At 46.2% G+C, this 25,442-nt stretch overlaps 1 protein-coding gene across 8 annotated transcripts in view; it reads left to right on the plus strand.

Moving 5' to 3' along the window:
- Positions 1 to 25,442, plus strand: part of KCTD1 (potassium channel tetramerization domain containing 1) — a 214,346-nt gene that overhangs the window by 99,519 nt on the left and 89,385 nt on the right. For 4 of the 8 annotated variants that reach the window (XR_015153783.1, XR_015153782.1, XR_015153781.1 and 1 more), the window contains exon 1: positions 11,454 to 13,598. The exons of 1 other annotated variant lie outside the window; for it this stretch is intronic. Coding sequence is in view for 2 of the 7 variants with exons in the window: in XM_086372898.1 (XP_086229024.1) it covers positions 11,799 to 13,598 (1,800 nt within the window). In the remaining 5 variants the exon portion in view is untranslated. 3 more of the 8 variants (XM_086372901.1, XR_015153780.1, XM_086372897.1) reach the window with 3 other exon arrangements.

Genomic DNA, 25,442 nt, shown 5'->3' on the forward strand with positions numbered 1-25,442 from the left:
AAGTGAAAGTGTAGTCGCTTAGTCCTATCCTACTCCTTGTGACCCCAAGGACTGTAGCGACCCCATGAGCTGTAGCCCTCCAGGCTCCTCTGTCCATGGGATTCTCTAGGCAAGAATACTGGAGTGGATTGCCATTTCCTTCTCCAGGGGATCTTCCCAACCCAGGAATCGAACCTGGGTCTCTCACATTGCAGGCAGATTCTTTACCGTCTGAGCCACAATACTTATTCGAATTTTTGCCACATTTGCTCTGTTCTTGTGAGGGGGGCAATGGGTGAGGGCTGAGATTTCTCCCTCAAATAATTCAGTGGCGTTGTTACTTTTTAAAAGTTGCCCCTGGTGATTCTAAGGTGTAGCCAACATTGATAATCATTGTGCATTGTGAAGCCTCCCAAAGAGAAGGAACCCCAAGAAATGAGTAGAAGGAAGAAATGAGTAGAAGGAAGAAATGACAGGGAATTCCCTGGTGGTCCAGTGGTTATGAATCCGCCTTGCAAGGCAGGGGACCTGGGTTCCATCCCAGGTCGAGGAACTAAGATCCTGCATGCCAAGGAGTAACTAAGCCCTTGAGCTGTAACTACTGAAGCCTGGAGGCCACAACCAGAGAGTCTGTGTGCCCGCAATGAAGATCGCACGTGCTACAACTAAGCCTTGATGCAGCCAAATAAATCTAAATAAATCTTTTTTAAAAAGAAGGAAGAAAAACCAAATGCAACCCTGAGAGCCCACAACTTGGACCAATGAGCAGAGCAAGCCCCCAGTGGGTGGCCTGACCAAAGGGCCTGGCCATGAGGGTCAAGAGCAGTGACAGTCTGCTTCAGGCTGCAAGGATGAAAGAAGGCTTCATGGGGAAGTAGAATTTGGAGCTGGGCCTTAAAGAATCCAGACAATTTAGATCAGCAGAAAGGATGGGAGGAGGCATTTTCCAATCCGAAAGGAAGCTGGTAGTCAGGGCTGGTTATAGACTCAACCACAGGAGTCACAGGAGAGATTTCCTTCCCCCTGGTCCTGCTGAATTAACTCAGGGAGGCTCTCCAGGCTCCACACCCCCCCATCTCTAATCTCATCTTTCCTCCTTCCTGTGCTGATTCTTCCCTTAGAAATGTTTATCTACCTTCTCCTAGGCCAGCGGTTCTCAAAGTGGGGTCTGGGAGCTGGCAGCATCTGGGAACCTGGGAGAGAACCTGGACTGCTGCTTCAGACACATGGGGGGTGAGTCCAGCCTGCCAGGGGATTCGGGTGCACACTCAACTCTGAGGATTAATGTCATGGGGACTTCTGGCTGCGTCTGCTCCCTTCCCAGCACTGTTCTGTCTGGGGTTCTTCCTCACAGAGAGCTGGACTCATGGTAGGAGACACAAGGAAAAACTGTTGAGAAATCAGCCTGGGGCAAGGCTATGGGGAGTCTGGACTTGAAACTGAAGTAAGAAAGGAGCGGTGAAGACGTTTGATCAGGGGAGTAAAAATACTCAGATGATGTTGGAGACTACGGAACAGCGTGTTAAGAATGCAGGTGGCCCCCAACCTCCGTGTGTGCCTGCTGTCACTTCAGTCCTGTCTGACTCTGCAACCCTATGGACTGTAGCCTGCCATCCTCCTCTGTCCATTGGATTCTCCAGGCAAGAATACTGGAGTAGGCTGCCATGCCCTCCTCCAGGGGATCTTCCTGACCCAGGGATTGAACCTGATTCTCTTATGAGGGTTCTTTACCTCTAGTGCCACCGGGGAGGGAAGCCCCCCAACCACACCCCATCCCCTGAAATGGCAGGCAGAGTTCATTGTGAATGTGCATCTTATGAAGAAGTGGTTTCATAACTTCTATTCAATTTTCAAATGAATTATGGCCTCCAAATGATTTAGTGATCATTGCTATAAAGAGGAAATTATTGTTATTACTTGCTAAATTATATTAGCTTTTGAGGTCATGTTTCTCACAGTGTGGTTAGGCTAGTATTAGAATTTATCTGATCTGTGTGTTAGAAAATGTACCTTCTTAGGCTGTACCCTGGACCTAATGAATCAGAATCTCTGCAGTTGGCACCAGGAATCTGCATTTTTAAAGAAGTTCTCCAGGTGATTCTGGTTGATTCTGATGCATTCTGAGGTTCATGAACTGCTTCAGGCTTTAAATTCAAAAAGCCAATACTTCAAGGAAAGCTAAATTAGTTGTGAGTTTGGAAAGAATGTGGGTCATTAAAACATGGTGCTAAAGCACAAAAAGTCTTACGATGCGAACTGGGAATAATAACCAGAGAACAGATTTTCCTGGGCTGTTCAGTGATCATTTAAAGCTAGGTTCTGTTGGGAGTTTGATAATGATATATGCACATGTATGCTAAGTTGCTTCAGTTATGTCCCACTCTTTGTTACCCCCTGGATCATAGCCCACCAGGATCCTCTGTCCATGGGATTCTCCAAGCAAGAATACTGGAGTGGGTTGCCATATTCTCCTCCAGGGGATCTTCCCAACCCAGGGATCGAACCCAGTCTCTTACGTCTCCTGCATTGGCAGGCAGGTTCTTTACCACTAGGACCACCGGGAAGCCCCAGGAATGACATATACACATTACTATATTTAAAATAGATAACTAACGAGGACCTACTGTATAGCACAGGGAATCCTGCTCAATACTCTCTAATCATCTAAGTGGGAAAAAAATTTGAAAAAGAATAGGTACATGTACACATATAAGTGAATCATTTTGCTACCCCTGAAACTAACACAACCTTGTTCATCAACTATACCCCAATATAAAGTAAAATTTTTTAAATAAATAAACTTGAAATAAAAACAAAACCAAAACAAAACAACAGGGCTTCCCCAGTGTATCCATCTGTAAGCAATCCGCCTGCCAATGCGGGAGACACAGGTTCAATCCCTAATCTGGGAAGATCCCAAAAGCCGGAAAGCAACTAAGCCGGTGTACTACAACTGCTGAACCTGAGCTCTGGAGCCCATGCGCTGCAACTGCTGAACCTGAGCTCTAGAGCCCATGCGCTGCAACTGCTGAACCTGAGCTCTAGAGCCCATGTGCTGCGACTGCTGAAGCCCACGTGCCCTAGAGCCCATGCTCTGAAACAAGAGAAGCCACTGCGATGCGAAGCCCATGCACTGCAACTAAAGAAAAGCCTGCACAGCACTGAAGACCCAGCACAGCCAAAAATAAACAAATGAAATTTAAAAACACAAAAATAAAATAAAGCTAGTTCCTATGTGTATTACCATCTGGATGGCAAAAACAGATTTGAAATGAGTTCATCCTCAAGTTTTGATAGTCCAACTCAACTTCCCAGAGTTGGATAAAAACTAAGTTAACCTGTTTTCCTGTGTCAGATGGAAATAAGATAACTAAGAGAAAGGCAGAAAGAAAACTCCTGACCACATGAATCTACTGAAGGTTCACCCCTCCCTGGAATCAGGCGCATTGTGTTCCTGGAGAGAATCTTCTGTTTTATTTGCCTCCTACCATATACTTGACACTTTGCCAAAAATCCTCTGCCTACATATTTTGAATTACAGATTTTGAAATATATATAATTTAAACAGCAGATCACCTGAGATTGAATTCATGGAAATATACTTGAATCAAAGAGTGTTTTTTTTTTGGGGGGGGAGGCAGTGCTGTGGAAAACAGAACCGAAGGACCTGTTTCGGTGGATTAAGCGTGTGTGTGCCCAAGTTCCACCTCCATTAGCTGTGCGATGTTGACAAGTTATTTAAGCTCTCTGGGTTTCTACTCATCTGGAAACTAGGAACAATGCTCACATATATTTTCGAGAACGACTTGAGAGTGTTAATATACAAAATAAGACTCACAGCAAGCACTCTCTAAACCTTAATAAGAATGAAATATGGTGCGTATATGTTTTTCCAGATTTCTACACTTTCTGAATCTGAAAAACCACTGCTTTTATAATCAGAAAAGAATGATAAATCAGTTTTGCTTTGTTGCTGTTTTTTACTTTAAAGTAAAAATGAGCTGAAAAGATAGTGAAACAAACAGATGCCATCTGTTTTTAGAGGAGCCTGTTTTTATTTGGAGTAGCAACAACATGTAACCCCTGGGGTAGCCTAATCTAACCACAGACTGTAGGAACACATAGAATGGTGAGTTCTGTACTGGTATCTCCCGGTGCCCTGGCTCTACAAACTTAGATCCCAAAATAGAGGAGTTAGGTCACACTGCTTCCAGATTTCCCGCCCCTCTCCAAAGCAGTCTTCTTCATCAAGTGCAAAAACCTGGATCTCCAGCAACAAATTAAAGAAATAGAACAAGCCCATCCCAGGGCTTCTTTAAATATTCAGATAAACCCATGTGCCCCTATCAGTTAAATTAAGCTTTCCTAAGAAAAAGTAAGTCAATTAGTTCAAAATGTGGGTTAGTGCTTCTGGGTATTTAAAAGGGGATTTTTTTCTTTCTTTCTTTTTTAGTTCATTTAGAAACAGCCACGGGGCAGGCACATACCTACTCCTCTGCACGTCCTGTGAATTGCCACCACATACCTAGACTAGGCTGTCAAGAGCTTCAAAATCTGGTCCTTAAACTTTCTCCAAGTCCTGAAGATATCGCAATACCAGCTTTAAAATGTATCTTGCTTTGCCCTATTAGTTCATATACTTTATCTTCACCTTCTGACAAATTACTGATATTTGTCAAAGGGTACTTGGCATTGCTGTAGAGCATGAGAAGACAGGATTCTAGCCTAACTGAACTTCTTCCTTCTTTCATTCAACTAATATTCTCTAAATGTCTGTGAACAAAGGTCAAGTGTCCAAGACACAATGAAATGTAGTTCCAGAGCACACTTGATGACATATCTTGCAAAACTCATTTGTCCAAATGGTTCAGATGAAATAAACCAAACTTTAGCAAAACACAAATACAATTAGATATTTCTTATGAAAATGAATTTCTGGAAGCAATTTCTGGGTCATAGAATATGAACATTTTCGTGGCTTTTGAGAGGTTGCCTACTTGCTTTCTTAAAAGGCTATCTTAATTGATATTGACAATAAAATATATGAGAATAACATTTTCATACCAACATTTGGGGATAAAGTGATGACATTTTTGTTGTTTGTTTTGCTTTTACTAATAAGTTACTGTTTTGGCATATAGCTAATAGTTTCATGAATATTTTATCTTCTAAGACAATTGTAATAACTCTTCCATTATGTAAGATATGGAGGAGGGCACGGCAACCCACTCCAGTATTCTTGCCTGGAGAATCCCATAGACAGACGAGCCTGGCAGGCTACAGTCCATGGGGTCACAAAGAGTGCAACCCGACTGAAGTGACTTAGCACATGTAAGATATATATATTAGTTACGTGACATTAACACATATCTGAATCTCCTTTTCCACTTTAATTAGTACTGTAATGGTATTGAACTAAATGTTATTTAATAAGAGGACTAACATCCACTTCAATCCTACAAGCTCTTTAAATATAAATGACTAGAAGAGAAATTACTATCATTATTAATTTTATGTTTGACTTAACTTTGACAGCCTTTACATTTGACTTCATTATTAGCCAAGACGAGTTTCATTATCAGAATATTATAACAAAGAGAAATAGCACTCTCTTAGGCTCTACAAAAACATAATTCTCTTATGGAAAACTACATTCCTTTAAGATATTATTTATTTTACAAACAGCCTAGGAGACTGGTAGGTGATTATTAGGTAGAAAGATCAAGAATTATAGTTACCAGGTGGCAATTAGAAACGAAAAATTCTACTCCTGTGAATCACTGTGGTAAGTTCACTCTGACCTATTTTTTTTTTTTTTTTTGACAAAACATCAAAGATAAAAATAGGTAAAATCCTTCTTACTCCCTAGAGAGTAATATGGGACAACCTAGGAGTTCAACAGAAAACACCTAATTCTGGTCTGATTGGGTTTGTGGGCATTCCTTTTGTCTCTAAAATCTTCATTTCTTCTAAGACACAAATGGGTCTCTACTTACAACAGCCCTGGAAAATAATCCCAGTATTGTAGGTGCCAAGTGATAAAGGTGACAGCTTCTTAGGCTATTTCTGCTGTGCTCACAGTCCAAGGTCTTGGGGGAGTCCTATTCTAACTCTCCAAGATTCCCAAATCGGATGACAGAGAAGTATTTTAGTGATAGGGAATTGTTCCCTTGAAGATTTTTATTTTTTATTTGCATTCTTTGGTTCCTAGAAGCTGATTGTGGCAAGCCACTTAACATTGGGCTACAGAGCCAAAGTTTCCTGACCTACAGAGGTCTTAGAGAGCTTGGGCAAGTGGCTTAATCTTTGGGAGCCCTTCTGGCCCTGGTTTTCTTGTTTATATTCAGGCCTGGAAATACTAGAGTCTTAGTAACTAAGAGCTAACAGTTGAATGTTTTCATTTCAAAATGAATCACTTTGCTGACAATGGTCTGTAATAATCAAAGTTATGGTTTTTCCAGTAGTCATGTACAGATGTGAGAGTTGGACCATTAAGAAGGCTCAGCACCAAAGAACTGATGCTTTCCAACTGTGGTGCTGGAGATGACTTTTGAGAGTCCCTTGGACAGCAAGGAGATCAAACCAGACAATCCTAAAGGAAATCAACCCTGAATATTCATTGGAAGGACTGATGTTGAAGTTCCAATACTTTGGCCACCTGATGTGAAGAGCCGACTCATCAGAAACGACCCTGATGCTGGGAAAGATTGAGGGCAGGAGGAGAAGGGGACAGCAGAGAATGAGATGGTTGGATGGCATCACTGACTCAATGGACATGAGTTTGAGCAAACCGTTGGAGATGATGAAGGACAGAGAAGCCTCGTGTGCTGTAGTCTATGGGATCACAAAGAATCAGACATGGCTTAGCAATTGAACAACTGCTCTGTGAACTTTTGTGGTGGTTAGCTCTCACCCCACACATAAATATTTGTATGTTTATTGAGTGTCTACTATGTACCAGCCACTCTGCTAAAATACACTAAGGAACTGTACTGGAAATGAACCAGAGATGAGGTGATAAAGGACACAGTTTCTGCTCTTACAGAGTTTTCTTCCACATCATAGAGTTAGATTACATGGATTCTATTTTCATCTGAGTTAGAAAAAACATTACTCAAGATGATTTTCAATTAAATTCAGCAGAATTTAGTAGTAAAACTCTGAAACAAAGATATGTCAAAATAGTTTTGATTTGAATTCACATTTAACCTCCAGACTGCTTTATAAATCTTTTATTAGTAATCAAATCAAGAAAGCATGACTTTAAAAGGAGAAACTAAAAACAGTGATGAAATAAAAAATTACTGTTCAGTTCAGTCGCTTGGTAGTCACCAACTCTTTGCAACCCTGTGGCCTGTAGCACGCCAGGCTTCCCTGTCCATCACCAACTCCTGGAGCTTGCTCAAATTCAAGTCCAGCGAGTTGGTGATGCCATCCAACCATCTCATCCTCTGTTGTCCCCTTCTTCTCCTGCCTTCAATCTTTCCAATGATGAACTGATTTCTTTTTATGACCTCTGCCCTCAAGAACACACAACATTTCTTGAATTTATCCACTTAAATCCTCCCTAGCTCATGTCTCTTGACAAATAGCTACCTGCATTCCCCAGTCCCTTACTCCTGCAATAACTTCCTATAATGTGGTCCACTAGAGCGGGAATCAATTTCAAGGAAATATTAAACCAAAGCAGTCATTACGTTCACTTTAACTTGTAAATATTACTGCAAACAGTAATGTTGTCGTGTAGTTACTTTTCATCCTACAAAAATTTTTTAGTATAGAAATTCAGACTCATGATATTTCAGATGTTTCCCCAAAATGTTTATTCCTTAATGGCTAACTAAACATATATCCTATTCATTCATTCACGGTGAACAACTGGAGTGCTGTGTCCTGAGCACCAGCCTAAATGACAAAGGTATATTGACGTAGGAGAGGAAACATATAAAAAGCAATTACATTATTATATAACAGATAAGGTCAGAAGACTGTAATCAGAGTTGAATGTTTCTTTATGGCACAAACTCACAAAGTATGGACTGAATGGGAGTAAGTAGGTGGGTTAGAAAATGAAGAGAAAACATTGGGAATTTTTCCTTCCAAAACAACCATGCCACTACTTTCAAGTAATCTAAGAAATGGAGAAGCACAGATATATATGTGATACTTTATAATGATAATGAAGAGACAGAAAATGATGATGAGTATGAGTATCTTGTTGAAGTTGTAAACCTCTTAGGGTAGCTGACTGTTAAATAATTGCAATAAATGCTCTATACAGTGCTGGAATTGTCTTTTATATGAAGAAGCTGTATGTTTTCTATGTGCAGAAGCTATCCTGCACAAGAAATAACCGTCTTTACAAGGAAGGAGAGGCAGCTGTCAGTTTCAAGTGGTGAGCTAAAGGGACTTCATGGTAGGGCAAAATCAAAGTGGAGGAAGGGAGGCTGGGCTCATAGGCAGAAGATAACCAATATTGCTTCGCTACCAAAATAATAAGAAAGGTCTTTTGATCCTCTCAATTTGGAATTGAGCATGTGTGAACCACAGGATGTTTTTAAGGAATCATTTATTAAAGCTAGAATTGAACTCCGTTATGAACTCAGCTGTAATTCTGTGTTATTGGGTTTTAAAAATCAAGCAACATTTGGGGAAGGTGTCGGTGTCTATGTGTTTGGGGTGGGCGGGGGAGGGTGTCGTTGGTGAACAGGTTTATAACTGCTTGGTTTTCCTGAGTGCTCTTCCTGGTAAATACTCTTAAGTATTATCCTGAAGAGGTCTTTACCAATATTTGATGAAGTATCATTACGGGCAAAGAATTTTGGTAGCGTTTCAGGAGCGGATGTCACGAAGCCGATTCCCGGTCGCCCGCTAATCAGGCCAACGCGTACTTTTCCGAGGTGCGTTTTTTCGTATCTAATATTAGCGGGGGTCCTGACCGTCGTTTGCAAAATATCCAGGCAACCTCAAAAGCTGCTGTTTTCCCAACTCCGTTAAAAAGTTATTTGCACTTGGGTTTGTTTTTTTTTTTTGGTTCTGCTCTTCCCCACCCCCGCCCCCTGGCTTTTGCCAGTAGAGACCTGCCCTGGGGGCGATTTTGTCCTGGGAGCACAAAACTATTTTCTTTTCTGGAAATAAGTTGACGTCAACTGGGAGCTGTTTTTGGTTGCTTTGTTTCCCGGAGCGTCCAACCCAGCACACCGCCTTCGGCAAATTGCGAGCAATTCAAAGCAGCTCGCCCAGCTGGGAGGGGAGCCGGGGCGGAGGGAGTCGGGGGCACCCCTGCCGCCCGCAGAAGTGGGGAGACCTTGGGAAGCTGCTCCGCCTCTGGAGTGTGGTCCGAGTCCCTGGGCCGAGCCCGGAGCGCAGCCCCGAGCCAATTCGGCCCCTGGGCTCAATGAATCCGCGGTGAGGGCCGCCGGGCGGGGAGCAGCCCTGGCGGGGAACTTGCCGGGCGCCCACCTGAATTCTCCGCAGGGCTGACATGCCGGGCGGGAGGGCTCCGGAGGCCTCCAAACCTGGGAGAATCCCGGGACATAGGGCCAGCCTTCCGGAAGTAGCCGGTGCGGCTGATGTGTGCCAGGTCGTGTGCGCGGGACCGCGGGTGCGACTAGCTTCGCAGCCTACTGCCTTGAGCTCCTTTCTATACATCCCCAGCACAGTGGCGTTTGGACACAGCGGGCCGCACCTTGGGAAAGATTCCCGAGGAGTGCTACCTCCGCATCCCAGCCCTCCCCCCACTCCCCAGACAGTTCTCTGCAGAGAGGAGGACTGATGAGAGTGTGGTGTGTGTATATGTGTGTGTGTTTCCCCGAGGAGCAGGAGGGGGCCCTCGAGGCAGTGACTTGCTCTAACTTGTTCACACCTCGCGCGGTTTCCCCCAAGCTCAGCGGCGGCGTCCAGGGCCGAGGAGGCGCGCGGAGGGCGAGACTGGTCGCTGGGGAGACACTGTCGACTCCCACTTTAGACGCCCATGCGGTCCAGAGACCTAGTCTTCCTTCCTTCCTCTTTTCTTCTTCTTCTTTTTTTAATTACAAATTGCCTCATGGGTTACTTTTGATGCGCAAGATTATAAACTGCCCTGAAAGCAAGACAGAGGGCCTGGTGTGTGTGTATGTGTGTGTGTGTGGGAGGAGGGGGGGTGTCGCAGGGGACTAGCAATTGAGTAGACCCTCGCAGCCCAAGTGCTGAGAATTCGGACTGAGATCCGAGGACGCACTCGAAGGGCTGCAGAGGCAGCCTCACCCGCGGGCCGGCCTGGGACTCGGAGTTGACCAGCGCGCTAGGGGGACACACTCGGGCTCCCCGAGGAGGAGCAAGTTAGAAGGCATTCCAAAGTCCGGAGATGGCGGCCGCGGCTGTGCCTCCAAAGAAATGAGCCGAGGTCTTGGTGGGTCTGGGGGCGCTGCCCCCGGGCCTGGAGTCCTGGAGGCGGTGACAAGGACGTGCCCGGAGCCTGGGCGCTCCGTGGGCGGGCGTTTGGCTGGAAATGGGACAGTGTCTCCGATGGGAAAGCGGGACCCGGCGAGCTCTCTGGCCGCCTTTCCAGTTTCGGAGGTGCCCGCCCCCGCGCGCCGAAGGCAGCACAGCCCCGAGGGCGAACGAATGGCGGTTGGCAAACTTGGAACCAGAGCGCGCCCAGGATCCGAATTGCCGGAATCGTGGCGGCGGCGGGGGCGGCCGAGACCCAAGTTCACTTTTTTCCCGCCCACCGGCCCCCAGGGTCTTAGGGACTGGCGATGCCCGCTCCGACCAGGTGGAGCGCCTCGCCGTCGGGAGCTTTGTTAGTTTGCTTCGAGGCAGGAGGGCGGTGGCCTGGGCGGGTGGGGAGGGGTCCCTGGGGTCTCGAGCGCCTCTCCCCCGCGTCTCCCCTCCCACTCGCCCCTCCCAGTCTTTCTGCCTTTGCTCCTTCCCCAGGCTGGCTGGACCGGCGCGGACTTGCCCCAGACCTACGGGGAGCGCCCCAGGTCTTTAATGACAGCTTAAAAGTGGCTGTTGGAAAAGTCGAAAGGGATGAGGCTGACGTGGGGCGTGTTTCGCTCCTTTGCAAGAGTCGGAAAGAGAGCTGGGAGCCTTGCGGCTGGCCCCAAGCCCCCGCGCCTCGCCCCCAGCAAGTAGGTGGGGGAGCCACCGCTGCCGCCAGCCCCATCCCGCTCCCAAGCCTCGCCCGCTGCGCCCTGGCCGCGGGCGCAGAGAGGGTGCGGGGCCTCGCCGTGCCTCCTCCACCCTGCTCATTAACCTGCCTGCTCCGCTCCGTTCCGGGCGGCCCCAGACACGGGCTTCTCGAAGCAGCATCCGCGGCCCGCCCGGTGCAGCCGCCTCCCCGAACCCCCGGCTCCGGGGGGCAATGAGGGGGCGGTGGAAGGGGCACTGCTCCTCGGGCATTACTTAGAGAAGCGAGACCGCCCCGCCCTCCCAGCCGGCCCTCCCTCTCTCCCGCCCGGGCCCGCGCGCCACTCAACCAGAGGGTAAGTTGGGAGTGTTTCACCCCCATCGACAGCTCTCCCTCCCCTTCCTTCCCCCCCCCCCCTTCAAAGTTTTCTTCGGAGTGGGGAGAGGGGTGGGGGAGGAAGAGGGTCCAGCCAGCCTCGGTCCTTACGCGCTGCCTGTCTAACGTACCCCCGCCTCCCTACCCCTCCATCCCCCGCGCGCCGCTGCCCCTCCGGAGCCGCGCTCCGAACTGACAATTGGCGCGCGGCTCCTTTAAGAGCCCGGCTTTGCCTCCCGGTAGCTGAAGGTCATTAAACACAAAAGCTCTCAGCGCTGCGGTCCAATATAGCGCATGCGCCCTGCCCGAGGACTGGCAGAGAGACGGCAATATGGCGAGAATGCCTGGCAGCGGGGACTGTAACACCAGCGCGGGCGGCAGCGCCGCCGCCGCCGCCGCCGCCGAGAACAATGGGGAGCGGGGCGAGGGCGAGCGCGGGGTGGGGGGCCGCGGCCGCCGCCACGGCCGCCCGCACTACTGCAGCGCGGGCGAGGAGGAGGAGGAAGACGAGGAGGAGGACGAGATCCAGGAGGTGCAGATAACGGGGGACGAGGAGGAGGAGGACGGAGGTGGGGGGCTGGAGGAGGACGATGAGGAGGAGGAGGAGGAGATGGGGCTGGACTGGGACGAGCCCCTAGAGCCCGAGGACTCGGCCGGGGAGGAGCTGGAGCCCGAGCCGGTCCATAGGATCAATATGGACCAGAGCGGCGCGCTGGAGCCCGAGGCGCCGCCGCGACTGTTGGCGCCCCGGGCCCGCGGCGGGCCGCCCGGGGCCGGCGCCGAGCTGGACCCCGACGTGCTGCAGCGCCCCGAGCGGGCCCGGCTGAGCGAGAACACCCGGCTGGCCACCCGCTACGCCGTGCGCATCTTCCGGGAATACCTGAGCGAGAAGGCGCAAAGCCCGGACTTCGAGACCATGGACAAGGGGGCGCTGTGCCGCGTGCTGCGCTCCTTCTACGCCGAGGCCCGCTCCAAGAGCGGCCAGCTCTACAGCAAGTCGTCGCTCATCAGCATCCGCAGCTCCCTCAACCGCTACCTCAACGAGCCCCCGTACTGCCGCACGCTCGACCTCACCAAGGACCCCGAGCTGCGCAGCGCCAACCTGACGCTGGCCGCGGTCATCCGCAAGCTCGAGGAGCAGGGCGCGGGGCCGGTGGTGCAGAAGCAAGCCATCACGCGCGCCGACCTGCGCAAGCTCTACACCTCCAGCGTCTTCAGCACCAACACGCCCTTCGGGCTGCTCAACAAGGTCTGGTTCGAGACGTGCATGTACTTCTGCACGCGCGGCCGCGAGAATCAGCGCGAGCTGGAGGAGGACTCCTTCGGGCTGGCCATGGACGAGGATGGCCGCAAGTTCGTCTACTTCAAGTCCCTCGGGCCCTACCACAAGTCGCGCTCGTCGTCGTGGAGCAAGAAGCGCGCCGAGAGCAGCGACGAGGAGAACTTGCCGCGCATGTACGAGACGGGCACCGAGTTCTGCCCCTATGCCAGCTTCGTAAAGTACTTGTCGAAGCGCAACCCCCTGTGCAAGGCGTTCTTCCAGCGGCCCCGGGACCACTGCAGCGAGGGCGATGTGACTTGGTACGAGAACAAAGCCATCGGCAAGAACTTGCTGGGCACCAGGATGCAGATGCTCTCCAAGGCGGCCAAACTCTCCAAGACCTACACCAACCACTGCATCGGCGCCGTCTCCATCGCCACGCTCAACAGCATCGCCGGCATCGGTACCAAACTGGGCTCGCCCGCCCCGCAGGGCTGCTACGCTGAGGCTCTGAACGGGGCGGCTCGCCACCACTCCCACCAGCCCCCCACCCATCCCTCCCACCACCACCGCCCCCAGCCGCCCTCGCTGGGGAACACCTATATCCTCCCCAGAGACAGCCAGGTCGGGCCCGACGTGAAATCGGAGGCTGCGCCCAAGCGCGCCCTGTACGAGTCGGTGTTCGGGTCGGGGGAGATGTGCGGCCCCTCTTCCCCTAAAAGACTTTGTATCCGCCCCTCGGAGCCTGTGGACGCGGTGGTAGTGGTTTCGGTGAAACACGACCCCCTGCCTCTTCTTCCGGAAGCCAATGGGCACAGAAGCAGCAATTCTCCCACAATAGTTTCACCTGCTATTACTTCCCCCACCCAGGTAACCAAACCAAAGTCTGTGCATGAAGTGTTTCTCTGGTACCACTTGGAGACTAACTTGGGCTCACGCCGGCCTGGGTTGGTGGGGGGCGGGGGAAATTTTTCAAAGTAGCAGATAAGCTGAATCGGATTTGATTTCACTGTTAGAAGCTTAACTCTCTTGACGCTTTTCAGGAAAGTTTCCACCTAACCATAAAGGCTGTGACAGGGCCAGCTACCTAACACTCCCTGCTGCCGCAGTAACGCTGAAAACTTCAGAGTTCACAGAACAAAAGGGTCGGCTCAACCCTCCATTGAATGTCTGGGTTTTAGACGGCAAAGCGTGCAGGAATACTGTGCCTCTAAATGAAGCAGTTACTTAAACTATCTTTGCATAAAGCAACCATTAAAATACTCTAGTACATATTCACACTAACTTATAAAGGTAGAAAAGCAGTTATAAATGATTATTTATAACTCATACATGCCATTCCCACTTCCTGTAAGGGGCGGATTTTGGAGAGTTGTGGGCGAGTGCCAGTTTATACTGTGAGGTGTAGTTGAATGTAAAGCACCCGTTTGGGATGTCGTTTTCATCAACTAAGTCACTTGTTGATGGTTTGGAAAGGTAGTGTCTGTACTGCCACCAGTTTCCCAGTTGGAGCATGCTTTATGTGCTGGGCTGTGTGGGCACTGGAACTTTGCTCTTTCCTAGCGCCATGGAGCTGTTGGTCTAGGGCGCAGTTAAGTGATGGCAAGATAGACAGTTGAGATAACAGCAGATTAGAGTGGAAAGAAGTCTGAAGTAAGCTAGCTCAGAAGCTGAGCCACCTCGGGTAAATCACTTCACCTCTCTGGGCTTCAGGATCCTTAACAAAGATAAGGGAGCTGTTTGAACATTAAAATTATTTAATTCTAAGTGGTTAGACTTCTGGGTTGAGATTAGAGGTTCAATTGGTTATTTGTCTTACTATTTTTCCTAGAAGAATATATTCATATTCTTTTAAAGCTAAGTTCATCTTTTGGATACTGTGCTGTAGGAGTCAAAAAGCAGAGGTTCTTGGGGACCCTCCTCTCTTCTTCAGACAGGAGTAGCCCCTGGGTTTTTACAGCTTGGCCCTGAGTTTGGGGGTGTAGGGCAGGCCTTTCAAGGCACAGATGTCAGGAACCTCTATGCTTTTTCCAAAGTGGAAATTCCAGTTCTGGATAAACTGACCCTTTCAGACGCGTACTGGCTAATCAGCAAGCCTCAAGGCCAACTGAGAAAGGGTTTGTGAATGGTACTATAAACACCAGAGTTCTCTAAGATACTCGAGACCCGGAGGCTGTGTATCTCTCTGTGCTTGTAGTGCACAGTTTCTGACAGACCACAAGGTGGTTTAGGGAGTTGGAAGGATGGAGACTCTGGATTTACTTTTTCTTTGAAAGCAGAAATAAATGATCAGATTCTTCTGATAAAGTAAAACCCTTAAAATGTCCTGATTTCAAGTAGCACCTGATTAAGAGTTAAAAGCCTAAGAGAGTTTATTAAAGTACCTATCTGCTTGAAATAACAGTGAAGCAGTTGGTCCCCTGGCATCTGTCTACTGATTTTTTGACTCTAGTGTCACATGGAATCCTGACTTAAGATCCGCAAAATATGAGGGACCTTTGTTTTCGTTGGTTTGGTTTTGTTCTAAGAATTACAGCACTCCGCCACAGTCTTTTATTTTAACTGAGTGAGATCAGTCATTTCTATAAACCTGGACACTGATGCTTTTGTTCTTGAGTTCTTGTTAGGTAACTCCCAAGTTAAATATAGATTGGAGTGTCCATATGTCCATATGTTGGTTATGTTATCACTATGCCTTTCAAACAGTATCTTAGCTAAATCCTTTGCAGTTAAAACACTACAAAAAGTTTCTTTGCTTTCACTAATGTTAGAGTAAAAATTTTTTTCATCAGCATTAAGAAGTTTAAGGGAACTATTTAGTAACTTCTGTAGAATTCCCTTCAAAAGTCTGAGCATTCTAAGTATGAAATGCATGTTCAATGTAAGTACAAAGCTGATATTAAACTTTTTCCTCCTGTATTTACTAAAATCAGTATTGAGGTTCAGGGCATTTCCTGGGGTTTAATGACTGGCTGGGGTTGCTGGCCTAAGGCATCACTTTAGGTCGGCAGCTCCTTTGGCTGGTCATTAATTTGCAGGAAATACCCTGTGTACCTCGAGGTTCAGTCATTATTACTTAATTATAAAACATAGGCTGTCTAACCTTAGTGCAGGCTAGAGCTTATCAAGTGGAGTCACACTGAATTCCACTAAGGACTGCTTGATGACACAGTGACACCCTGTTTGAGTCTTTCATCATATCTGAAGTTTCTCAGCAAATGAAGAGCCTGTTACTGTAAATGCATTTACTCTTTTACTTCTTGAGGGTGTTCATAAGTGTATTACTTATGGGACTGGTTGACAAATGAATGCACGTAAGGATTAATGAAGATTATGGAATTTGTGATTCTTTCACTCATGTGAAGTTCCTGGCTTTATTTAATTTTGAAGGGGGTGGAGGCTTGGTGGTTGTGATGGTTACCTTAACTGATTCACTCTTTAATCTCTTGAATGTCTGTGTTCAAAGTAAGAGATGGTCTTAGTTCTCTCCCCTCCTCCACCCCAAGGCTGTTGTGTCTAAGATGATCTCCTTATTGGTACAACTTCCTAACTCCCAGGTGATTACATGGTACATATTTAAAGGCTTAGCACGTCTCCTATTCAGCCTCTTCATAGTTGTTCTCTTTGCATGAAAATGTGGCATTTTTCTTGCCTCATCAACACTTGGCAGCATTTGTAAACTTGTGAGAAAAGTGTCCTCAGTTGAAGTTTCTTGACCCTAACCCAGATTACCTCCAGAAATACTTTTAAGGAATTCTGTAAGTAGGAAACCTATCAGTGGCGAGATTCTGGGGTTGGTGGTACACGTCCAGTGTTTTCTGTTTCACTGAGTTCACTAGGGACCAGAGTCTGTCCTTCAAATCTCCAAGCTGAAAATTAGAGCAGCTTCCCCGTGGGACACACCCAGTGGTTCATGACCTTGCCTTTGAAGAAGCTGGATGCTGACAGCACTTGGAAATCCAGTCTTCATTCAGGTTCTGTCATGCGGGAAGAGAGAAGGAATATTCGTTCTAACTACTTACGTGAAAAAAACATGCATTTTACGTGTCATTGAAATAATTGCCAAAGTCCTATTTTGTTTTGGAGACTAGGCAGGCAGGATACTCTTTTTTTTTTTTGTCTTAAAGGTGGACTCAAACTTCTGTAAATGTGAAAGGTACGTTCATGCTTAGTCATGTCCAACTCTTTGCAACCCCACGGACTGTAGCCTGCCAGGTTCCTCTGTCCACGGGATTATCCCGGTAAGAATTCTGGAGTGGGTTGCCATTTTTTCTTCCAGGAGAGGATCTTCCTGACCCAGGCATCGAACCCACGTCTCCTGCATTGCAAAGTGGGTTCTTGACCACTGAGCCATCTGGGAAGCCTCTCAGTTGAGACAGAAGGGTGTTTAACAGTTATGTCAATGGTAGGTTATCTGGAGCGGTTAGGATTAACCACCTTGTGTAAAATGGATGTTTTCCTGATTTTTAATAATACTTTGTGGCTGTATTCTTTTTTCTCATGCAGGAATGTTTGCTCTCCTTTATAGAAAGTTCAAATTGGTAAAGGAACTAAGTGGCATTAGCCTAAGTAATGGAAGTTTCTTCGTTCTTTTAGGAAACAATTGCTGAACACCCACTATTTTGGCTTTGGTACCAGAAATCTTTATAAATTAATCATTTTCCACTTGGCAAGTAGTCTCACTGGCAAGATTTTGGCCTCATTAAATATTAAAGGAGATTAAAATAAAGACAGTTAAAAGGTAAAACACTCAATGTTTTGAAAGTCTGTTTTTGCAAGTCATTTGGGAAAGAAATATGTAATTTTACTCTTTTGTATTAATATTGCCATGAGTACTCAGGTGTGTTGTTTTAAATTGATACAAACCCACATATATATCATGGGCAGCTCACTCCAGTATTCCTGCCTGGAAAATCACATGGACAGAGGAGCCTGGCAGGCTATAGTCCATGGGGCCACAAAGGGTCAGACACGACGAGCGACTGAGTGTGCGTGCATGCACACACGTCAGCTCGCTATCGAATCTAATCCAGAAAAGGGAGAAAAACTATTTGCTGCCAAAGGGAAAAGTGGATGCCAGTCATCTAAATGTAAATCTTTGGATCACCTTGATTTAAAATCTGGCTCCCCTGACAAATGTTACGTAAAAGGCCATCCTTTCATCACTGTAGACAGATTTCAAGCAAGAAGAGTTTCTTCAAATGGGACTGCATGTTGTATATGAGACCTCTTACATTTTCACCTTGATTTAGGCCAAAGCTCCATTTCAGTGATTTATGAAAAGTTCACTTTCGAGTTATCATTTGGTGTCTGCATCGCCATTTCAAAAGCAAAGTTGATACAGAAGTTGCTCTGTGGTTACCTGTGTTGAAAATCTTAGGACCAGACATATAGACTAGGTATCTAGAACTTTTCTTTTTTTTTAAACTTCTCTTTGATCATTCAGTCATTCACTGCATCATACCAATTAGTTAGGATGCCATTTGAAAGACTTCTCTGGAGAATTTTTTTGCTGCCCCCACCCCCATACCTTGAGGGCTGTGGGATCTTAGTTCTCTGAACAGGGAGCAAACCTGCGCTCCCTGCATTGGAGACACAGAGTCTTAACCACCGGACCGCCAGGGAAGTCCTCCTTTGGAGAATTTAGATACGGGGTAGAGAGGTGGGAAGTGATGAAGGGAAATTGATTGCCTTTGATAAATGAAAGAAATGAAAGAAAACAGCTTTAGAATTTGAAACATTGTGCTGATGTTTTTATTTAACACTAGTGGTTTTCTAAAGATACTGACTTCCACTCAGCCACTGTTACCTGAACCTCTTGCTGCCTGCTAAGGGTTGCCAAGAGGAGCTGGATTCAGAGGAGGGGCTTCCAAGCTGCAGTGACTTTCTGCTTGATGCGCGAACGTTTCGGGTAAAGTTGTAGGCCCTTTGGTTTTCCAGAGTTGCGAAAGTTCCTCTTTGTCTATTCTCCTTCGAGAAGAGAATGAGCTGCTTATGGTCTAGAAATAAGTAGGCGTTTTAACTTTTTGAGACGCCTCACTAGAGCAGGGGGCTATGGGCTGAAGCTGAACCTGCACGTGGGGTTTACCTGGCACCCATGACTATATGAACTAGGCAATAGACCCCATTGAATCCCCTTGGGCTACTGGAGACCCAACCTAATTAGATGTGTTTTAGGTTTTCAGTAATTCTGCTTGGCTTTCTGTTCAACACTTTCTTTACAGTCAGACTTTATTCCTTTTGGCTTATGTGTTAACAATCTGATGAAACCTTTTCTTTTTCCCCTAAAAAAAGATCCTTTTGTATCTGACAGCAAACTCTGTCTTAGAGACTGAGACTGATTATCTTTTTTATTATATCCTAAGTTTGTCCGAGTCTTGGGTCACAGAAACAAATGGGTGTGGGTGACACCTTCCAGTATTGGAAGGCCAGAGTGTCTGAGCTTTAATTGGAGGTTTTGTCACAGCAGTTTGCTCTGGTGCTGCTTTGCAGACCCCAGTGGCAACTTCCTTTTTCTGGAAACCCACTGCTTTCTGAGATGTGTGATTTGTGTTTAGCAGCTGGAAGCAGTTCAGCTTCCGTGGGCCTTCCAGGCAATGAGTTTGGTAATATGGGTGAGGAGGGTACAATGAGGTCCCAAAGGTGTGAAGGCAGGGGTGGTGTAAGCGTCTCCTATGTCTAGTCCTTTTCTGCAATCCTCAGAAACTGGGGAGACCTTGAGGAGAGCCCTGGGCACCTGCCAGGCTCTCTCAGTTTTTCCCCCATCAACAGCCCGATCTCCACCCAAGTATAGACTTTGAAAATCATCTTTGTAAGGCAAGCCTTCCTGGGAATATCTAGACTCCTTCACTCCCTGAATTACTGCTTTCTGATGGTCACCTGGCCGTGAACCCTGGCAGACGGGTGGTTTGATTTGATCTGTAAGGAAAGAAAGTGGACGCGAAAGTGTTAGTCGCTCAGTCGTGTCCGATTCTTTGTGACCCCCATGGACTGTAGCCGTCCATGGAATTGTCCAGGCAAGAATACTGGAGTGAGCGACCATTCCCTTCTCCAGGGGATCTTCCCAACCCAGGGATTGAACCCAGGTCTCCCCCATTGCATTCTTTACCACCTGAGCCACCAGGGAAGCTCTAGGCACATACAGAAGGAGGCAAAAATATGCTACCTGCAAAGGGTTGACAGATTTATGAGACCATCCGGCTGTAGGCTTCTGGGAAGAAAGGAGAGGAATTCGGAAAGGAATGTGGGAGAATGGCAGAGATAAGTGTTGCTTCCTTTGTGAATAATTTGGTTCCCAAATGTCAAGACTAGTTTGGAAGCTTATAATTTTCGATTTCTAGTTTTATTTTGTGTCCCCCGTCCAGCTTAACTCACCTAGTTCAGTCCAGGCTCTCACCATGCATCTCCATCCCTCCTCTCTTAACACAAGACAAAGGAAACTATGATTTATAGCGCTGGGTCCCACGTGGGCTCTTGAGCTTGTGGATTAGTTCTGATACCTAAACTTGCTGTGGTTTTTTGGCATGTAGTTTTTAAGGAAGTTACAGACGTTGAGCTTGTTCACCGTCCTGGCTTCTTTGCCGTTCTGGGTGGACAGTTGGACCAGATCAAGGCAGGAGTGAAGGGAGGAGGTGTGAGGCCGCGAGGCTGTCATGTCACTGGGCTGCAGTCCAGACACAACCGTGATTCCCTCCTTAAAGAGTCTGATGTCAACTGTCTCAACCTCTAACTGACTCTGTAGTCAGGAAGTGGAGTGTAATCATTAGTATTAATAATAACCAAGATGAACCGAGGGCTTTAAACTAGCCCGCCCGACCGGCAGTCTCTGCATCACTTGGGAGCAGTGGGCTACTTGGTCTAATTTAATCCTCACATAGTCCTTCAAGGAGTTGTGGTTATTATTTCCACTTTACAGAGGAGGAATCCAAGGTTAATAGATGCTGACTTAATTCCCTGAAGGTCTAAAAACTGGTTAGTGACTATGCTGGGATTTGAATCCAGGACTGTCAGATTCCGGAGTCTGCTTTTAAAATCCATGGGCTGTTGATTCCACAACCCTTAGCTGTTCATATAAAATAATCCAGTAAAGAGAAGATGATATAACATTAGATTCATATCACTGCCTTAGGTGCTTTGCTAGAGCAATGTAAGAACTTATTAAAATACAGCAAAAAAAAAAAAAAAAGGGAACACAGAGTATTTCCAGTTACCATGCTTCCATTTGGCTGCATGTGGTCCCAGCCTCTGCCGAATCTGGGGACAGTATCAGCCAGACTCTTTGAGACGCCCCATCACAGAGCATGTTAAGAGCAGACTCTGGGGCCAGACTGCCAGCGATAAATCTCAGCTCTGCCCAGAACCAGCCTGCGCTTTGGTTCCCTCCTGAATCACATGGGGACAGTGGTCATCCTTACCTCCATCAGTGTTAAACGAATTGCTGTTTGAAAATTGCTTAACTCTGGAGCGTTTGATGAACACATGAAAAACGGCTGATCTTGCTGATGAAGTCCCAGCCTCAGTCTTCAGTGTTTCTCTTGTGAATAGCTCATCCAGATGCTGCACAGGCCCTTCTGCCTCCTGGGGCGTCCGTTGCCGTGGGCCAGTAGCACACCCTCTGGTCTCCTAGGAGGTGGGCAATCCCCGGAGGCTTCTGGCACTGTGGCTCTCCCAGACCCCCTCCCTCTCGCTCACCTCCAGCTGTCCATCCAGGTGTCCTTTACACCAAAGCCGTTTTTTCCTCCCCTCTACTTTTCTTTGAGATTCTACACTTTTCTTCTGAGTTTGTTCTGCAGACCCTTCCCATTGCTAGAGGGGGTAGGAGGCACCCTCTGGAGGCGAAATTGCCGCCCAGACTCCAGGGGATTTACAAACTCCAGGGGATTTGGCTTAGATGGAAATCTAAGCTTTTCACAAGAGGGTAAATTTTATTTGGAATGGTTTGGAATTAGGGGAAGCAGTCATTATACATAGTCTTAAAACGTTATAAAGGTTGTTTTGGCAATAACTTTCATAAATTTTAATTCCAGTATTTTAGAAGTAGGGCCTGTATTTGCCCACATCTTCTTTATATTGTTGTGTTTCCCTCCCGGCATAAGTGGATTATCGTTTTCTAATTCTTGACTTTGGTCTTGGAGACTATATAAAATCAATCAAAATTTTACTTAAAGTTGATACGTACTAGTACTAACACATGTTTTGAATAGACTGCAGAATCAGGGTAATTGCTTGGTGTTCGGATACAGCATTTCTGACCAATTAGTGACCTCTTCTGCCTTGTTTTAATTTGACAGAGTGAGCGCTGTTATAAAATAAGCAAGGATCGCTGTGGTGATACAGGATCTGTTACCTCTAGTTTGCTCTTCAAATAATCACAGTATTGTAGTCCCAATAGTATAAGTTTGTGGGTTTTAGAATTATATTAATTATTAATAACTTTAATACTTCCATTAATTTCATTAAGCCAGCTCATCTAGAGTGTTGGTTTCTATCTTGTGACTTTTTCCTGACAAAATTATATATAAATAGACTTTAGCTATTTTCTTTCCATCTTGAACAAATATTTCACTGTTTTTTACTCCAGAAAAAAATGAGAGACTGGCAGTATATTTATTTTTCAGTGGGAAACATGTTGCTGCAGAAACATGGGGACCTAAATGTGTAACAAGAATATTAGAAAATGGATTATGCTAGCTTCATTTTCTTTTCTCAACATGATGTTCCGTCACACATTGCCTTTTTTAACTAATAGTAGGATGTTCATAGTGCTGGTGATTTCACTAGTTTCAGGATTATTTTTTAAGGAGGAGGGATGGTGAATTTCCAGGTATGTCTCTCAAGTTTATTTATTTTTTTTTAACTTACAAAGAGGATTGTGGAATCCTAGATCCTTTTTGTGCATTTAACTACTATCTCGAGTGATGGATTTTAGAACCACTCCTTGAGTTGTGAGTGGTGAGCTAGGAAAAGTCAAGATGTTATACAAAATAACTCTGAAAGTAGGATTCATTTATTGAGCACTTACTGTGTGCAAGGACAGGAATTTGAAGGTAAAAAATAACTTAGACGTAGTTAAAGGAAAACGCTGGAGAAGCGACAGTGGGAATACCTGCAGTGTAAACTGCAGTGGGCAAGTCAGGAGCGGGACCTGATGGAGGGGAGGGTCTTGGCCCAGCTACTGGCTGTTCACCAGTAAAGCCTGGGGAATAAACAGTGTGTGTATTGCTTTCTAAGAAATGGGACCAAAGGTGGCCTGACCAAACTGAAAGACTAAACATTTAAACCTTAAAAGTGTGTGAGGAGAAAAATGTAAAATCTCAGAAGAAATAAAATCTTGCCTTGTCAAAATGTAAGCTTTCTCATTGCTGTGACCTTTTGTGGGAAAGCCTTAGTTCATGGCTGTCTTAGCTGTCCCAGTATGAAGTAGGCTGCCACATCTGAGGTCCATAAGAATAATGCTTTACAGGTTGCAAAGAGCTTTTTAATATGTGATTTCATTCTAAGGAAGCTTTGCAGGGCCCTTCCTAGTGTCAGTTACTGGGTTGGGCAGACTGTGGGGACACAGATTAACTCCTTGTCCTGGGAGGACTCAGCTTTGTGGAGGAGGCAGATAAGTGACCCAACGTGTGATAACTCCTGTGGTATCTCGAGTGATGGATTTTAGAACCAATCTTTGAGATGTGAGTGGTGATCTAAGCAGAGTCAAGATGTTATACAAAAAAACATGAAGGGGAAAGGTAGGAGCTGGAATTATACCCATCCTCCAGATGAGGAAAACTGACCCTTAGAGAGGTTAGGCAGTTTCTCAAGTTCACCTCGTTCCCAAGGAGTTAAGTTCCAAGTCTAGGTTTGGGCCCTTTTACAGTGCTACTTCTGGGGCTGTCATGTATAGCTGAAGGTTATTTTGTTTCGTTTGTAATTTTTAGCTACACCTCATGGCTTGCAGGATCTTAGTTCCCCGACCAGGGATTGAACCTGTGCCTTTGGCAGTGAGAGCACAGAGTCCTAACCACTGGACTACCAGGGAATTCCTTAGTTGAAGTTATAAAAGCATTGCTGTCAGGCACTGAAGAAAGAAAAAAAAAAAGTACACCGAAGCACAAGTATGTGGATGGATGTGTGTTTTAAAAACTCAAAGAGTCTTAATGTGATTTTCGTGCTTTTGGTGTTTTAGGACAGTCCAAAAGAACATTCTGGATCAGGGTGAAGTAGAACGGTCCAGCAGTGCTCCAGATGTCAGTGGCTGACAGCTCCAGCCAGACTGACTGTGGGGGATCTTTCCTCACAGTGAAGCCCAGCTCCTGGAGCCCCGCCCCCTGCAGTGGTTGAGGACTGACCCCCACGGAGAGCTGTATAGTTCTGTCTTTTCCCACTTGAGCCAAAGCACTTAATTAAAAGAAAGAGTGTACACAGTTCTGATGCAGTTATGACTAGTACAAAGAGCCAATAAAAATGACAATAAAGTGCCTGACAAATAGAAAATGTTTAATAATGCTGAGGTACTTTATGGGGCAAGGCTTTACCTCTTGGCTTGGGATGACAGGCTTCCCATGGAGGCTTTTCCTGGCGGCTGCCCTTGGCCGCCAGCTCCCGCCCAGGCGGTAGAGGCGAAGTGCCCGGGCACTGCCGTCTTGGAGTCACCCAACTTTTTCCTGCAGGAACCTCGCTGGGAAGTGACCACCGCAGACATGTAGCCCTTTTAATTGTGACAGTGGGTAACACAAGGTTTACAGGACGCTTTAGTGAGAAGGGAAAAGGCACAGTAGCAAAAAAGTTAAAGGGAAGGCAAGTAGCTAAAGTGCCTCCGATCTTACTGGACATTTGGAGCAAAACCAACATTCTCCATCAGTTCTAATTAGACCTCCCAAAGGAGAGACTAAATTAAAGTTAAGCTGAATTATCCTTGGGCAGGTTACTTAGTTTCTCTTCTCTTAGGTGGCAGTCCACTTGTTCCTCGGTGTCCTCAGAGAATGGGTTCCAGAACCCCCTGGGATGCTCAGGTCCCTTATATAAAGTGGTGTCATATTTGCATATAACTTGTAAATGTCCTCCCTAAACATTGCATCATCTTTAGATTACTAATGCCTGATGCCATGTAAATGCCATGTAAGTAGTTATAAATACAATGTAAATGTTCTTAAACAGTTGCTGCTGCTACTGCTGCTGCGTCACTTCAGTCGTGTCCGACTCTGTGCAACCCCATAGATGGAAGCCCAAATTCAAGTTTCTGGAGTGATTTTTGCAATATTTTTAAATACTTTTGATCTGCAGTTGATTGAAACTCTGGGTACCCATAGACACAGAGGATTGACTGCATTCCTGCTGTGAGTGGTAAAAGCCCATACATAGTAAGTGCTCAGCAACTAATAGATTTTAAAAATTTCAGTTGATTAGAGATTACTGACAGGGTACAGGAAAAGTAGAGGGGCAGTATACAATTTCCAGTTGATCCTCAGTATTCTCTTTTTGAGCTAAAACAGAGGATCCCCCCCATAAAAACCCACAAAATATTTATAAACACAGGTGAAAGAGTGGAAATATGCAAATAAACCAGCTGGAAAACCCCCATCTGTGGTAACAACAAAATAATGAAAAACAAAAGGCAAAGAATAACTTTAAAGTTTATATAGAAAAATGCATGTTAAATTCTAGATATCCCTGTTGAGCCAGTGTATAACTCATTAAAATATAAAAATAAAATTAAATCCACAAACTTTT

Source organism: Bos grunniens, chromosome 24 (assembly GCF_055505025.1).
Source record: "Bos grunniens cultivar Pamir isolate PY7600 chromosome 24, Bosgru_T2T1.0, whole genome shotgun sequence".
In the NCBI taxonomy this organism is placed as follows: domain Eukaryota; kingdom Metazoa; phylum Chordata; class Mammalia; order Artiodactyla; family Bovidae; genus Bos; species Bos grunniens.